Source organism: Pelodiscus sinensis, chromosome 16 (genome assembly GCF_049634645.1).
Source record: "Pelodiscus sinensis isolate JC-2024 chromosome 16, ASM4963464v1, whole genome shotgun sequence".
NCBI lineage: Eukaryota > Metazoa > Chordata > Testudines > Trionychidae > Pelodiscus > Pelodiscus sinensis.
The window spans coordinates 13,397,144-13,413,688 of NC_134726.1; the positions used below are offsets into that span (position 1 = coordinate 13,397,144).

The following is a 16,545-nucleotide window of genomic DNA, read 5'->3' on the forward strand; positions in this document are numbered from 1 at the left end:
AATCAAGGGGGTCCACTGAGACCTCCGACCCTGAGCCCTGAGCTTACAATGGCCGTCCTGGGTCAGACCAAAGGTCCATCTAGCCCAGTAGCCTGTCTGCCGACAGTGGCCAACCCTAGGGACCCTGGAGGGGATGGACCGAAGACAGTGACCAAGCCATTTGTCTCGTGCCATCCCTCTCCAGCCTTCCACAAACCTTGGGCAGGGACACCACTCCTACCCCCTGGCTGATACCACTCCATGAACCCAACCTCCATGACTTGATCTCACTTCCCTTTAAACTCTGTTCTAGTTCTAGCCTTCACAGCCTCCTGCAGCAAGGAGTTCCACAGGTTGACTCTTTGCTCTGTGAAGAACAACTTTCTGTTACTAGTTTGAAGCCTGCTATCCATTCCTTTCCTTTGGTGTCCTCTAGTCCTTCTTTATGGGAACTAATGAAGAACTTTTCTGTATGCACCCTCTCCACCCAACTCCTGCTTTTAGAGACCTCTATCCTGTCCCCCCTCCATCTCCTCTTTTCTAAGCTGAAAAGTCCCAGTCTCTTTAGCCTCTCTTCATATGGGACCTGTTCCCAACCCCTGATCATTTTAGTTGCCCTCTCCCTCCCAGCGTCTCTCTTCCCCTCTCCCACCTCCTTTTCCCAGTCTCCCCCAGTTTTGTTCAATACAGATTCCATTTTTTAACACAATTGTCCTTTATTTTGTACATCAAGAAGAGGGGCTAGGGAAGGGTAAGTGGAAGGAGGTGAGGGAGGAATGGGGTACGCGCCCCCGATGGGGAGGACTGGGCTGGCTCTGCGGGCTTCTGGGGGTGGAAGCTCTCCTGCAGCCCCCCCAATTACTCCCTCTCCCCAGGTGGCAGCCTGCGGCAAGTGCAGCCGGGCTGATGGCCGAGTGCTGTGATGTGCCCAGTGTGGGTAGTCCGGGCAATCCAAGCCAGGACTGCTTTGCAAGCAGGGCACCCTGAGAACTGTCTGTCCGAGGTGGGGGTCGGGACCCTTTAAGCACAGCCCTCGGCTAGCCTGAGACAGCATCTCTACGCTCTAAGTCCTCCTCTGATGCCCTTCCGGCACTGCTTCCGGCCATCCTTAAGCCTGGTTCAGGGTCCACTTAATGTGGACGCGCTAGTTCGAATTAGCAAAACGCTAATTCGAACTAGTTTTTAGTTCTAGACACGTTAGTTCGAATTAGCTTAGTTCGAATTAACTAATTCGAACTAAGTTAGTTCGAATTAACGTTGTAGTGTAGACGTACCCTTTGATAGCTTTTGAAAATTGGACAGTAAAGGTAGAGCTGTCCTGAACTTTCTCATTGCTACCAATTTAAGATGAAGGTTCAAATTTTTTTGACAAGCCCAGAGATCTACTTCTCAAATAAGTCTGGGCTATTATATGGAAATTGATGTGTGTTTGCATGGCTGTGACCCATATTGCATCACACTTTGCAGGGCTAGCAGAATTTTGCTTTGATTTTTTTAGTTGAAGGGTGCAAATCTATATGAATCAAACAGTGGGAAAAATCTACATGAATCGCTGTGATAGTTTTAAAGGATCATTCTAGCTATAAGACAGGCTACGTTTTGTACTGGCACCAGAGATGACCAATATCCCACAGGTCTCCAAGAATAATGTTTACTGTGCTTTCATGACAATTGCTTCCTCAATTAATGTTCTTTAAAAAGAAACAAAGAATTTCAGATATGTGGACTTGAAGATAAAAGTTCTCCAGCTCCTGTGTGTGCCACCTCTGCTTTCAAAGAGGCTTTGCCAGCAAACTCTGGTGGGTATGATTCATTATTGGTAAGTATTTAATCTTTCCTCTGCCAAATTAATGTAGGCTGTTAATGACCTCCAGAGGGAGCTAAGTCCAGTTCTATGCCAGTCCAACACTAAAAAAGTTAGTTGGATACAACAATTTTGCTCAGGATGTGAAACCCTCTCCCCCTCCCCCCACAGTGATATGGTTAAGCTGGCTTTGTTTTTCTTTTTTCATAGCTTTTGAAAATTGGAATATCTAAACCCTGATAGTAAGGATAGAGCTGTGCTGAACTTTCTCATTGCTGCCAATGTAATGGAAAGGTTTAAAGAAATTTGATAAGCTCAGAGATCTAATTCATCAGTACACACAGAGCTAGATTGTCAGAAGATTTCTTCCATCAACCAAAGTACCATTTCTCCAGAAAGTGGATTAATTACACCGATGGGAGAAACCCAGTGTAGGTAGCATCTACGCTGAACTACTAGAGTGTAGACTCTCCCCCATTTTGGGATCCCAGAGCCCAGGCAACAGTCCAAGCCTGAGGTCTAGGCTATAATTTAATAGCACTGAGGCTTGAGCCCCACAGGCCTGAGTGAGCTGTATTTTGCTCTACTGTAGACATACCTGGAAGCTTCTGAAGGAATAAATGAAAGGCAGGAAATAACTCAGGGTCTCCCTGGGAAAATGTGCACACTTGATGAAAAGGCCACTTCTTATTCTTTCCATATCACTTCTTAAAGGAGAGGAGAGCTCCTGATGCACATTAAGGCTTGCACAGGGTATGGGGTGATAGCATATAAGGTATAGAGAGTACTATAACTATTCATACTTACGTTCCATCTATTCTTTCCACTCCATGATAAAAGCTGATGCTGTCTGATGTATTCCTCAAGTTATAACATTTCTCATCAATAAAATGTGCTGAGTTTTTGTCAGAAAGATCCCTCTCTAGTGAGTGCTGTGCATCTCTGTTGATGCTGCAAAAAGCAAGTTTAAAATATAATCCAACTTTAATCGGCACTTTTACTTTGGCATTGCTTACAGACAAACTGGTTCCTTTCATTTCAGTCCTGTATAGCCTGACTTTTGCCCACCTGATTCTACAGACCATAGGCCTCTGTGAGTGGTATGGACAGTCTGAGCCTATTGCCCAAACATAGGGATAGAGAGCACTTTTAGGGAAATGGTAGCTATGACACATTCTCTCTCCTATGAGAACATTGGTCAGACCAATGGTGGATCTAGCCCGGTATCCTGTCTTCCAACACTGGCCAATGCCAGATACTTCACAGGGAATGAAAAGAACAGGTCAATTTTCAAGTGATCAATCCTCTGTCATTGACTTTGAGAATCTAGGACTCAGAGGCTTAGGGTTATGCAGAAAGAGTTGTGTCCCTGACAAGCTTGGCTAAAAGCCATTGATGGACCTATCCTCCATTGCTTACTACTTTCAATCCAGTTATACCTTTGAATTTTACCACATCCCCTGGCAATGAGTTCCACAGATTGACTGTGCATTGTGTGTTTCTTTTAAGCCTATTAATTTCATTGGGTGACCCCTGGTTCTTGTGTTAAATAAAGGGCAGGGCCAGACTGAGGAGTGAGCGAGCTGGGCAGCTGCCCAGGGCGCCAACCAATGGGGGGCGCCTGATGGCAGTTGTAAGGGGTGCGCAGCATCCCTTATAGTTGCCATCAGGTGCCATGCACCCGCCTCCCACAGCGCCGGCCCCGCGGCGCCAGCTAGCAGCACCCTTTCCCCGACAGCCACGGGGCCCTGCACAACCCGGCGCACACATCATTCATGATTTTATAGACCTCTTCCATATGCCCCCGTTATTTATCTATTTTCTAAGATGAACAGTCCCTGTCTTTTTAATTTTTCCTTGTATAGAAACAGTACCATGTCCCCAATCATTTTTGTTGCCCTTCTTTGTATCTTTACCAATCCTAATATGATTCTTTTTAGAATATGTGATCAGAACTGCACACAATATTCAAATCTTTATATAGAAGCATTATCGTATTTTCTGGCTTATTATCTATCCCTCTCATAATGGTTCCTAACATTCTGTTTGCTTTTTTGTCTGCTGCTGCACATTGGGTATATGTTTTCAGAAACCTATCTAGAATCATACCAAGATCTCTTTCTTGAGTGATAGCAGCTAATTTAGGGCATGTCTACACTTGGAAATTATTTCAAAATAACTCCCAAAATAACTATTTTGAAATAGCATGTCCATACTACAGGGAAGCCTCAAAATTAGTCCAAGGCAGGCTCCCTTAATGTGAACAAGCTACCTCAACTATGGCTATGACTACACTACAAGATTTATCTGAAATAAGTTATTTCAAAATAATAGCTCCTGAAATAACTATTTTGAAATAATGTATCCACACTACAAATCCCCATCTAAATAGTGCAGATCTATATTGACATAGTGTGTCCACACTCCCTAAACCATGAATCATATTTAAGGTTCCCCCTGGAAGCACTCCAGGCAGGGCGTCAGGACAGCAGTCACTTCCTGCAGTTGCTGCCTGAGGCTATCCGAGGCTTGCGCTGAAAGGGGCTCCCCTCTGCACCCGTGTCTCAGGCCCTTCTCCATTCCCTACCTCCTTGAGGGACAGCAAACGCACACCATGTGCTCTGCTTGCCCTTGTGGATGCCACAGCACTTCCAGCATGGAGCCAGACCTGAAGTGTCAGGCTCTCAGACCTCCTGCTGCACCTCCTGGCACAGTTAATGCAGGCCGTCTTCAAGGCATGGCGGGGCCAAGATGGCCAGCTCAGACTGGGGCACCTCTTCACCTCAGCCCGGGCGCTCCTCCTACCCCGCATTCCCCTCCAACCTCCCCAGTACACGTCTGCCATCGGGACACCAGTTCCAATTGGTGGGACCAGATCATCATGGATCAGTGGGATGACCAGCAGTGGCTCCAGAACTTCCACATGCGGAAGGACACCTTCCTGGAGATCCGCAAGTGGCTCGCCCATGCCCTCCAGCAACACGACACCTCCAAACAACCCACCATCCCAGCCCCTGAGCATGGGTTGGATCCTGCTGCCAAGCTCAGGCAAGGCCACACACGTCCTGCCAAAGGCGGGGGGGGGGAGGGGCGGCAGGCCAGGTTGAAGCAGGCTAACAACAAGGGTGCAGGCACGACCCCACACAGACCAAGGAGTGCCACACACAGCACGCTCCCACAGACAGCACTATGAGCTGCACCTGTGTGTGGAATCCAGGGAGGCCCAGGCTGCTCCCAGCTGCTCTGCTGCCCATGAGGGGATCCCACTGTGGCCAGACACTTCCCTTGCCTGCTTGTCTGTGGGCCGGGGTGCGGGAGGGGGATGGGAAGTGGGCAGCACAGTCCTCTGGGCATGTCGGGGCCCCTGTGAGGCTGGGCCTGATGGGCCTCTGGGCCATGGACTGTTTGTTGCTGCTCACAGAGGAGAGCACGGCCTCAGGGACAGTGTCTGCATGGATGACTGACCACCTCTCCCTCTATGTGTTCTCCACAGCCAGACCAGCCAGGACTGAGGGCCGAGCCACACCACTGCTGACACCCACAAGAGCACAGGGGACCCGAAGGCGCGCCAGGGTCCATGAAGACCTCATGCACAAGCACATCAGTGTCCTGCACAACATCCACCAGACCTGCCACACAACATCTGCAAAGACTGGAGTGGCAGAACTGCACATGGGACCAGTTGATGCGGTGGTGTGTCACACATGATGGCACACTTGCCTGATGCTGCTGCTCCTGGTTTCCACCATCCTGACCCCCCAGCTATGCCCATTTCCCCTCTGCCTGTTCCCCTGCTAGCCTCTGCACCCTCCCCAGGTGATGGCCATGCCCTCTCCCCTAGCAATGCCCATGCCTCCTCCCCAAGTGATGCCTGTGCCCTCTCCCCCTACTCCCACTGCCAGCCCTGACCTCACTCCCCTCCCCCCCCACCACCACCATCCTGTGCTCCCCAGACCCACCCAACTCCAACTTCAACTCTGACGAGGTCCCCTCATCCAAGGTGGCACATCGAGCCGCCACCCACACCCCTCCCAGCCCTGAGCCCCCTCCCCCTTCTAGTTTTGAGCCCGCCTTTCCCTCCAGTTTAGGAGACCCCCTCCCCCACCCACCTTTTCTGAATGTTTCATAATTACAGACTTCATTTTTTGGAAAACCAATCAGGTGTGTTTATTGAGAGGTCAGGGAAAGGGTGAAGGGAGGGGAATGGATAAGTCCACAAGTCAGAGGCCCCTATGGAGGAGGCCCTGGAGAAATTTACTGAGGTCCTTGATAGAACCTTTCCCTCAGGGTCTTCCAGATGCACACCCCAGCCTGATGGACCTGTTGGCTGGCAGCTGTCGTTGGTTGCTCAAATGCTTGCCCCTTGTGGCCAGCATCTGTCCCCCACCCTGAGAGAAAGGCCTCCCCCTTCCTCTTCACAATGTTGTACAAGACACAACATGCCACGACCACTTCAGGAATGTTGTGCTCCCCCACATCGAGGCAGGTCAGTAGGCACTGGAAACGTGCCTTGAGGTGGCTAAAGGCACACTCCACCTGAATCCTGGCCCAGTGCAGGTGGGCATTAAATTGGTCCTTGCTGGGATCCAGGTGGCCACTGTACCTGGATAAGCCACAACATGAGAGGTTAGGCTGTGTCTCCCATGATGCACAATGGCATCTGTACATCCCCAACAGCAAAGTCACAGCAGGGGAAAAATGTGCCCACCTCCAGCTTGCAATACAGGCTGGAGTTTCTGAAGACTCAGGCACCTCCCAACAAAAATGTCTGTACAGTGTCTCAACTGGTCGACCAGGGCCTGCAGCACCATCAAAAAGTAGCTCTTTCAATTTATGTACTGGGCCACTCAATGTTGAGGTGCGCAGATCGGGATGTGGGTCCTATCAATGGCTCCTCCCACAGTTCAGAACCCCCAAGGCAGCAAATCTGGCCATGGTCATGTCCAGGTCTTCCAGATGGACGACCCTCCGCAGCAGGATGGAGTTGATGGTTCTCACCATCTGCAGAAGGAGACAAACAAACACACAAAACAGAGGATGAGGGGGAGGGGCTGATCCCTTGGGAGGTGGCTGCCCTGCTCCCCTTCTCTGCCCCCCAATACCCAAGGAGCCACCCCTTATGAGGCCGCCTCCCCCCCCACAGCAGCACGTCTATGTGAGAGTGGGATGGCACAACCCCCCGGGGATGGGGCTTCTCCTCCACCCTCACCCCACCCCTTTTCCAGGACTCTCCCCTGCCCCGTGCAGGGACTGCAGCCCCAGGGCACCTTACCTCCATGAGGAGGGCCCCGACGGTGGACTTCCCCACTACAAACTGGTTGCCCACCGACCAGTAGCTGTCAGGGGTGATGAGCTTCCATATGGCGATGACAACCTGCTTCTCCAGGGGGATGGCAGGCCGCAGGTGGATATCACGTCTCCGGAGGGTGGCGCCGAGTCAAACACACAGCTCCAAAAAAGGTGGCCTTCCACATGCAAAAGTTTTGGAGCCACTGCTGGTCGTCACACTGTTCCATAACCAGCCAGTCCCACCAGTTGGAATTGGTGTCCAGCCTCCAGAAATGCATCTCCACTGTGGGATGCAGCTGCAAGTGTTTTGCTCCCACAGCCACGGAGAGGGTCCCAAGAATGAGCTCTGTCAAGACCAGGAAGGCAGCCTGCACAAAGTGCTTCAAAAACTGCAGCATGGCCATGTGGTGCCATTGTATGCCTAGGGTCAGCTCCAGCTCAGTGGTACAAAGGAAAAAGCTGTGGCATACAAAAAAGCTGGGCAACCACAGCACACACTGCAAGAGCTTTGCTGTCCCTCGAAGAGGTAGCCAAGCATGCAGCAGAAGCAGAAAAATAGGTGTCCAGAGGAGTCCCTTTAAGCACATGTCCCTGCAAGGCTCTGGCACCAGCACTCAGAAGCAACTGGTGACCTAAAGCCCTGCCTGAAGTGGTTCCAGGTGGCATTTTATGCAAGAAAGTGTCCGGTCAGTCTGGATGCTCTCTTTTGCAAAAGTGTATTGCTTTTTCGATGTGCTTTTGTGTGTGGATGTGCCCTTTTGGAAGAAGTTTTTTTGGAAGATCTCTTCCAAAAAAAGCTTCTTCTGAAAGAAGCCTGCAGTGCAGACAAAGCCGAGGCGATGAGGCTTCATCTCTGCTCTCTTAAGCACATGGCATTTTTAGAATAATTTCTCTTCCTTTTGTTTCTTCCAAAGAGGGAAACACTTAGTCCTTTCACTTCAGTGGGACAGACATGGATGGAGAAAGATCAAGACCCTATTTTTCTCAGTAGTAAGAAATTTGCTAATAACTTGATATTTAAACTGAGCAATAGTTCTTCTATCAATACTTGTCAATTGAAACATTATAATCTATATCTTCTATATTTGGTCATAAAATTATAGAAAAGCTAACTTAAAAATCACAGCCAATAGAAGTGGGTAAAATTCATCCCACCAAAATAGAAACTTTGATTTTATTTGATCAATATTAAATATAAAATTATTTTGAGTGTTGCAATAATGTGTCAGAAATGCTCCTCAACTTGATTCACAAAACTGTGCCATTTACAAGAACAATAAATAAGGGACTTTTGAGTGAAGGAGGGGTGTGGGCTCTGGGCATTCTGGGTACCACTAAATTTTTTGCAAATCTGCCATCCCTACACAACACCAAATTGATGGTAGCTCCTCTGATATCAAGGGACTCTTATTTCAGATTGTTGGGCTTAGTCTTTCAGGGTACTAAGCACTTGACTAATTAACAATGGGAATTGGCAATTGAGGGTACTTCGCATGGAAGCAGGACAAATACATGATCTTTGCATTGATAGTCAAGCCAAACAGTCTAACGTGTTTCCAATCAACCAAAAAATAAAACAAAATAAAAACAAAACAATCTGACAAATGTTTTGTCTGACACAAAATGTAATATTTTGTTGTGTTTTATGTTATTGCCTTTTTTGATTTATTAGATAAATCTATCTGGAAACATCTACAATCAAAGAGTTGAAACATTTAATTTAAAAAATATTGAAATGAATGTTAAAATGAAATGTTTTAGCTTTAGGGGAAAATTGTGTTTTTCCTTCCAGACAATATTATTTACCTCATTCACAAAGGGTGCATGTAAACAGCAGGGCTTAACTCAAAATAAGCTACGCAAACTGAGCTACATCAATTGTGTAGATTATTTTGAAATAGCTTATTTCAAAATTGGGAGCTTCTACACAACACTTAATTTGAAACAGAGCACTTTTCCTCTGATTTCCCTTACTCCTCATACAATGAGAGTTACAGGAGTTGGAGTAAGAAGTCCTCTAAGTTTGATAGTATTTTGACATTATTTTCAAATAACTGCCTGCTGTGTAGATATAGACTAAGGGTATGTCTACACTAGCTCGTTAATTTGAGCTAGGGAGGCAAATCAGGCAACCGAAGTTGCAAATGAAGCCTGGGATTTAAATATCCCTGGCTTTATTTGCATGTTCCCATCTGGCTGCCATTTTTAAATCCCGCTTAGTTTGAACGAACTGCCCGTGGCTACACGCGGCAGTTTAAAGTTAATCCGAACTAAAGACTTAGTTTGGATTAACTTTAAACTGCCGTGTGTAGCTGTGGGCAGTTGCCTGATTTGCCTACCTAGCTTGAATTAATGAGCTAGTGTAGACATACCCTAAGTTATTTTGAAATAACACTAGTAATTTCAAAATAATGTTGCTGTGTAGACAGACCCAAACAGCTGTGGTTCTCAAACCTGCAATTTTCACCAAATAAACTATTAGAAAATATGCATCCACTTAGTTTCAACACTTTAGTATATCTTTGTGCTTGTCACTCCACCTTAAAAATATCTGGCAATACTGGAATAACTTTCTCTTTCAAAAACTTGGGGTTTAAAAGCAAACACTCACCCCAACTGCTGATCAATTCTTTCTGCTAGTTTTCTCATTCTTTCTTGACAAGATTTGAACAAATCAACCTCCTATAATGAAAAATGTCAATTGTCACTATGATTAATTTATATACATTGATTCAAATTAATTTAAACGTAGGTATTCTGCAGAACAAATACATCACATATCTAAGGGTACGTCTAAACTACATGGCTCCATCGATGGCTTTGTTTTCCGCAAGATCCGCGTCTAGACTGGCGCTTTTTTCTGGCAAAGCTCCGTGCCGAAAAAAAGCGGCAGCCATTTTTATGCTAATGAAGCGGGGGAGATTTAAATCCCCGCTTCATTAGCAATTGCGATACGTCTAATTTACATCCCTTTTATGAAAAAGGGATATAGTCTAGACGTAGCCTTAGTGTTTAAGGCTTCTTACATAATAACAAGCAGATATGTATATAAGACTTCCCTAAAAATATAGCTTATACTTCTGCTTGACTTGGGCATGCTAGAGACAGTTTGGACCATTAACCCACACTCCTTAACTTCTCATTCACATTTCCAGCAGAAAAAAAATGTGTTAAGCTTAAGTTTAGTTTCAGAAAAATCTCACTTCAGGTGAAAACTCCTTACAAATACTATTGTAGCGTTCTTTCAAAGGACTAATAATAGCCAAGAGCTTCAAAGCTGAAGTTCACTTGGCTTCAAAAAACAAACTCAAATAAACCATATTGGAAACCATGCAAACACCAGAGTAAGAGTCTCCCAAACAAATTTAATTTTGCCTTTGTACTGCTCTTCAATCCACGTGTATCCTTCATACCAAGCTTGTAAGATACAGTCTTATATGCATGAGTTTACACAAAACTCTAAATACATTTTCTTAATTGGTTTAAGAAGTTTTTAAGATACCTTCAATTTTTTTTAAAGTATTTGTTCAGTGTGGTTTTGGAAGATAGTAATTTCTTGACATGAATTTCTCATCCCAGGAGGCATACCTGGGTGGTTGACAAATGCCTTTGATGTCGACACCCGCGTGTCCAGACTACAGCGCTGAGCTGACAAACACTGATCAGCTGTTTGTCGGCTCAGCGCGGCAGCCATGTAAATTTAAATGAAGCGGCGATTATTTAAATCGCTGCTTCATTTTCCTATGCCTGGTAGCCTAATCTACATGCCTCTGGCGACAGAGGCACGTAGTCTAGACGTACCCTAAGATTGTGTCTACATTACACAGCTTTTAGCAACAAGGCTGTGTTAGCACAGCTCTGCCATTAAAAGTTGGCATGTGTAAATCATTTTCGTGAGCACTTTTGCTGACAAAATACTTCTAGCCCCCATGAGTGGCTTTTGTTTTGTTGGCAGGAGAGTGCTCTTTCCAACAAAGCGGTGTTCCTGCTTCCACTTGTTATGGAAAAACATTTGTTGGTGGTGGATGGAGGGATTTAAGCACCTGTGAGTGACAAAAATTTTGTTGATCAACTGCAAGTGTAGACATAATCTAAGTCTGATCTTCTAAACTTAAGGATGTAAAAATCATAAATGTTGCAAAACTGAAAATGCCCCAATTTTAAAAAATATAAAAAAATAATCATAGGAAAATAAGAAATTCAGTCACCTGAACAGTTTTAACTCTGTCCTGCCATGACAATGCCTCTCAGTTTCTGGTAATGTGAGCCTCTAAGAACACACAGGTTCATCTTTACAGATGCTAAATTATAAAGAGCCTTTTAGCAGACCTTCTTCTCTCTGAGGGTATGTCTAGACTTCATCCCTCTGTTGGCAGAGGGATGCAGATTAGGCAGGTCGACAAAAAGCAGCAGTCTAGAGGAGGATCTGTCGAGAAAGAAAGCCTTTTTTGACAGATCCTTTATGCCTCCTTCAAGGAGATTTACAGGTTTACAAAGTGCTGAGTCTGCAAAACGCGGTGGCCATTTTATGCAAATTAGACTCAGGATATTTAAATCCCTGCCTCATTTGCAATGTCGATTTGCCTAATCTGTATCCCTCTGCCAACAGAGGGATGAAGTCTAGACATACCATCACTGTGACTGCATAAGGGCATAGGCTTTGAACAAAATGACAGTTGTCTTCATACTGCAAATTCCTATGACTGGATTTCCAACGGGAAAATATATACAGGGACAGTTTGAATTTTAAAAGAACCAGAATTTAGTACTATAGAATCTAGGAATCCTGCTCTAGATCATGACCCCAGTGTGCCAGGCACTCCACAAACAGGACGAAAAGACTAGACAAAACAGGACAAAAAGACTGCGTTGCTCCAAAGAGCTTAATTATGTAAGTCACCCTTCCTCAGATTTAAACATGTATCCAAATGCACTAAAACATTCCAGCGCTTTCTTAAGAATAAGGTTATTGTTTTTACCTCAAACTCCAGCTCTTGCAGCCCACCATTTGCTAAAGGTATATCTGCACTGGAATCAGGGAGTGTAATTGCAGGACTTATCCCAGCTAGCTTTAATCTAGCTCTCTCATGTACTGATGAATGAAGCATAAGTGCATGGGCTTCAGTATGGCCCAGCCACCCAAGTAATTACCCAGCATCCCAAGAGGATTCTTATACCATGCTGAAGTTCATGCTGCTCTGACTTCACCACTAGCAATGCCTATGCTTACCAAGGCTGAAGCTAGCTTACATAGGTCTACATGTGCTGCAATCACACACACTATGATTTATGTAGATACACCCTCAAGAGCGGCTATATTTTTCCCAGATGAGAGGTGTAAGGGGCCATCATGAGGGAGCTAAGCGCCAGTTACAGCACCTGTGACTAAGTGCCTCCTACTTTGGTGGTGGCGGGGGAGGGGAGGGGAGGGGAGTGGATTGGAGCTAGATAGCATCATTAGGCTCCTGTACTGATGCTAGAACAGTTTTTGGAATAGGAGTGCTGAGCTGGACCCCTCTCCCCACCCCCCGCCTTTGCCCCGTGCATGCTCCTCATTGCCCCCTAGCTCTGCAGCTGGCAGCCAGACCCCTATGCAGCAGCAGGTCTGGTTGCAGGAAGCCTGGGAAGCAGAGATCCCAGGTAGCAAGGGCACAGGACCTGTGGCCAGGAAAACAGCAGCATATCTGAAGCAGAGGAAGAGGGGAAAGTGATCAGGAATAGTCAAAAAGGATTCACCTAGGATAAGTCATGCCTGACAAACCTGATTGCCTAATCTATGACGAGGTAACTGGCTCTGTGGACATGGGGGAGTCAGTGGATGCGATATACATTGACCCTAGCAAAGCTTTTAATGCGGTTTCCTACAGTATTCTTACCAGCAAATAAAAAAAGTATGGATTAGAAAAATGGACTGTAAGGTGGATGGAAATGTGATGAGGTTCAACTAGGACAAGTGCAGAGTCCTGCACATAGGACAGAAGAATCCCAAGTGCTGCCACAGGCTGAGGACTAGCTGAATGAGGACTGGCTAAGCAGCAGTTCTGCAGAAAAGAACCTGAGGATTACAGTGGACGAGGAGCTGGATATGAGTGAACAGTGGGCCCTTGTAGCCAAGTAGGCTAACGGAATAATGGGGTGCATTAATAGGAGCATTGCCAGCAGAGCTAGGAAAAAGATTATTTTCCTTTATTCAGCACTGGTGAGGCCACATCTGGAGTAGTGCATCTAATTCTGGGTCCCTCATTACAAAAAGGATTTGGACGCATTTTATACAGCCCAACGGAGGGCAACAAAATGATTAGGGGGCTGGAGCACAAGACCTACAAGGAGAGGTTGAGGGATTTGGGTTATTAGAAGAGAAGAGTGAGAGGGGATTTGATAGCAGCCTTCAACTACCTGAAGGGGTGTTCCAAAGATGATGGAGAAAGGCTGTTCTCAGTAGCGACACATGGAAAAATGAGGAGCAATGGGCTCAAGTTGCAAAAGGGGAGGTCTAAATTGAATATTAGGAAAAACTATTTCACTATGAGGGTGGTGACACACTGAAATGGGTTACCTAGGGAGGTGGGGGAATCTCCATGTGTGGAGGTTTTTAAGTCCCAGTTTGACAAACACCTGGCTGGGATGATTTAGTTTAACAGGGGGTTGGTCTCGATGACCTCTGAGATCTTTTCCAATCCTATGATTTTATGATTCTATGAATACATGGTCCCTGGTTAGAACTGAGAGTAGAGGGTGAGTTTGGGCTTCTCTTCCACTCCTGGGGAAGCAGAATACAAGATAATTTAATCCAGGTTGGAGATGAAGACTGACCCTGAAGGATGAGTTGGGGAATAGTCCAAGAGGGGGGATGAAGGCTCTTTTGTATTGTAACGTTTCATGAATTTTGTATTTGGACCTTTCTGTAGTCTTGGAAGATATTAGATCTTTATTTGACTGGCTGGAGGGCCAACTCATGAACACTCGATGAGAGACAGATGGCCTGCAGGAGGTGCTAGAGAAAAGGACCCCTTGAAGCATTGCTCCTGGAACAAGAGGGCACAATGAGTGGCAAGTACACTAACATAAAGGTGGCTAAACAGATGAAGCCCAAAGATAGCTTTCTGGATGACTGCTCCAGATGCAGAGCAGTGATTGGAGACACCCCAAGAATCAAGTTTTCTTTTATGGCTACTGGAGAGAAGAAAAGAGGTTTCATCCTTCCACCTCAGCTTCCCCTCTTCCATGACCTCTGTTGCTTTCATATAAACTTATGTTAGATCCCTCCTACATAGTGTTTATCCCCGTCACTCCTCATCGACTAACTTCACGCAAGATAGAGTGGCCAGGGTACTCAATTATATAGTGAGACAAGAAAACAGAATTTATGTGATGTAGCTTTCTAAAGCTTTCTGACACCTTATCTATCAAGGCCAAAAAGTAACAACCATGTTCATGATTAATTTTGCAAAATAAGTAGGGGTTCCTTAACTTAAAGTTTTCCCCCCTCCTCTTCAGTCTTGCAACTGGATTTCAGAGACAGTTTGTGGTTTTTCTCCAAATAAAAACCACTGCTTTGATTTTTAGCTATTTTCTACAGATTAATTCATCAAATAAGAAGTCTCATCATACCTGTATAAGATTCTTTTCCACGTCATCATGTACTAGGTCAATCCCCATACGCTTCTCACGGTTATATAAGCATTCTAAGGCTACCTGCAAGCAAACCAGAGGAAAATTTGCATCAAATTTCGTATTGCACTATACAAAGGAACTTCACTTTACTGGTCAAGGGACTGATAAACAGATTAGTAATAGGTAGGCTTCTAATAAGGTAGAACATAGTTGTACTTGATACTTTGGAGTAGTTTCATTGTATATAATGGATGCATATGTGAGAGCCACGCTTATCTCTGTTGGTGTTTGTTTTCTAAGGAGAAGTTGCAGTCATAATTTTGCCTAGTAATCAACTGCATAACTAGACTGACCCAAACAAGGCGCTACACCTCAGTATGTCTGAGCTTTTGAGTAACTTGAATCTGAATCCAAGCTTTGTATCTACAATCTTCACTTACACTGTGTCATTCCAAAACCCCTGACTCAAACCTACATGCTACAGAGAATGATCTGTACATATGTAGGTTAGTTAAATAGGAAGATGAAATTAGGCTATAAACCTTTTCCAGGGTCATCTCTTCTATACATGTTGCTTTCACTTGTCTTGAACAACTAACACATGAAATAATACTAATCTTCTGTTCATAGGACGAGTTTTGTTAAGAGATATTGTATAGCTATCTGCAGACAGTATTTCTGAAGATACATGACGTCCTGTGGCACTTTAGGGACTAACAAATTTGTTAGGTCATGATCTTTCCTGGGTAAAACCAGATGAAGTGGGTTTTACCATGAAAGCTCATTATCAGATAAATGTGTTCGTCTCTAAGGTGCCACAGGACTCCACGTTTTTTAAAGTTACAGATTAACATGGTTAGCCCTCTGAGACTTTCTGAAGGTAGGGAAGCTAACTGAGTATGGGAGATCAAGATCTAGATTGCCAAATATATGCAGACTCCTAATTTTCATTGAACTCAATGGAAGCTTAAATACCGTATATCCGGACCCAAAACCCTGATCCTGAATTTTGGTTTGCTATTTGTACTTACCTACAAGTTTCTTTTATAGAAATAAGTTTCATAGATAATATTCCACAAGTTAATAAATTCTTAACTCTAGGCTTCGTATGTTTTAGATAAACTTAAAAAACAACAAATAGTATGGTAGCACTTTAAAGACTTAACAAAACATGGCTGCGCCCATGAAACAAAACATGGCTGTACCCACGAAAGCTTACAATACCATCTACATGTTGTGTTAGTCTTTAAAGTGCTAACATGCTATTTGTTGTTTTTTAAGTTTATCCTGTACAGACTAACTCGGCTACCCTTCTGAAGCTATGTTTTAGAGTTTGATAAACAGCAAAACTAAACAGCAAAATTTAAATCCATGGTAAGGCAATTTTTTTGTTGTAAATAACTTGCACTAAGACCTCTGATCTTCAAAATCCAATCTCTAGGATGTGTTTTGGTACACATAAGAGCTAGGCGTACATATGCCAGGACATTTAGGGTATGTCTACACTACAGAGTTTTGTCGGAAAAACCACCATTTTTCCGACAGAACCTAAGTTACTTCCACACTGTAATTGTATTCTTCCAAAAGCAAATGGAAAGAACAGACGGGTTTTTCCGGTGTTGGTAAACCTCTTTCTACGAGGAAGAAACGTTTTTCTGAAAGAGCTCTTTCAGAAAAAGGTATGTCTGGACGGGGAAGAGGGAGTTCTTTCAAAAGAAGAGGAAAGAGGAAAAAGCACAGGTGCTCTGGTGGACTCTCTGTCCAAAGTAATCACAGCTTAAATGTGAGATAACGTCCATTAGGTGTGGACGCTATCTTTTGAAAAAGCAGATTGCTTTTTTGATGCGCCTTTGTGTTTT

General features: G+C 44.9%; 1 protein-coding gene across 1 annotated transcript in view; it reads right to left on the reverse strand.

Moving 5' to 3' along the window:
* Positions 1-16,545, reverse strand: part of TEKT5 (tektin 5) — a 56,285-nt gene that overhangs the window by 38,823 nt on the left and 917 nt on the right. Inside the window, exons 2-4 of the mRNA XM_006120648.4 lie at positions 14,684-14,767; positions 9,684-9,754; positions 2,591-2,734 (exon numbers count right to left, since the gene is read on the reverse strand). Coding sequence (XP_006120710.1) covers positions 2,591-2,734; positions 9,684-9,754; positions 14,684-14,767 — 299 coding nt within the window. The remainder of the gene's footprint in view (positions 1-2,590; positions 2,735-9,683; positions 9,755-14,683; positions 14,768-16,545) is intronic.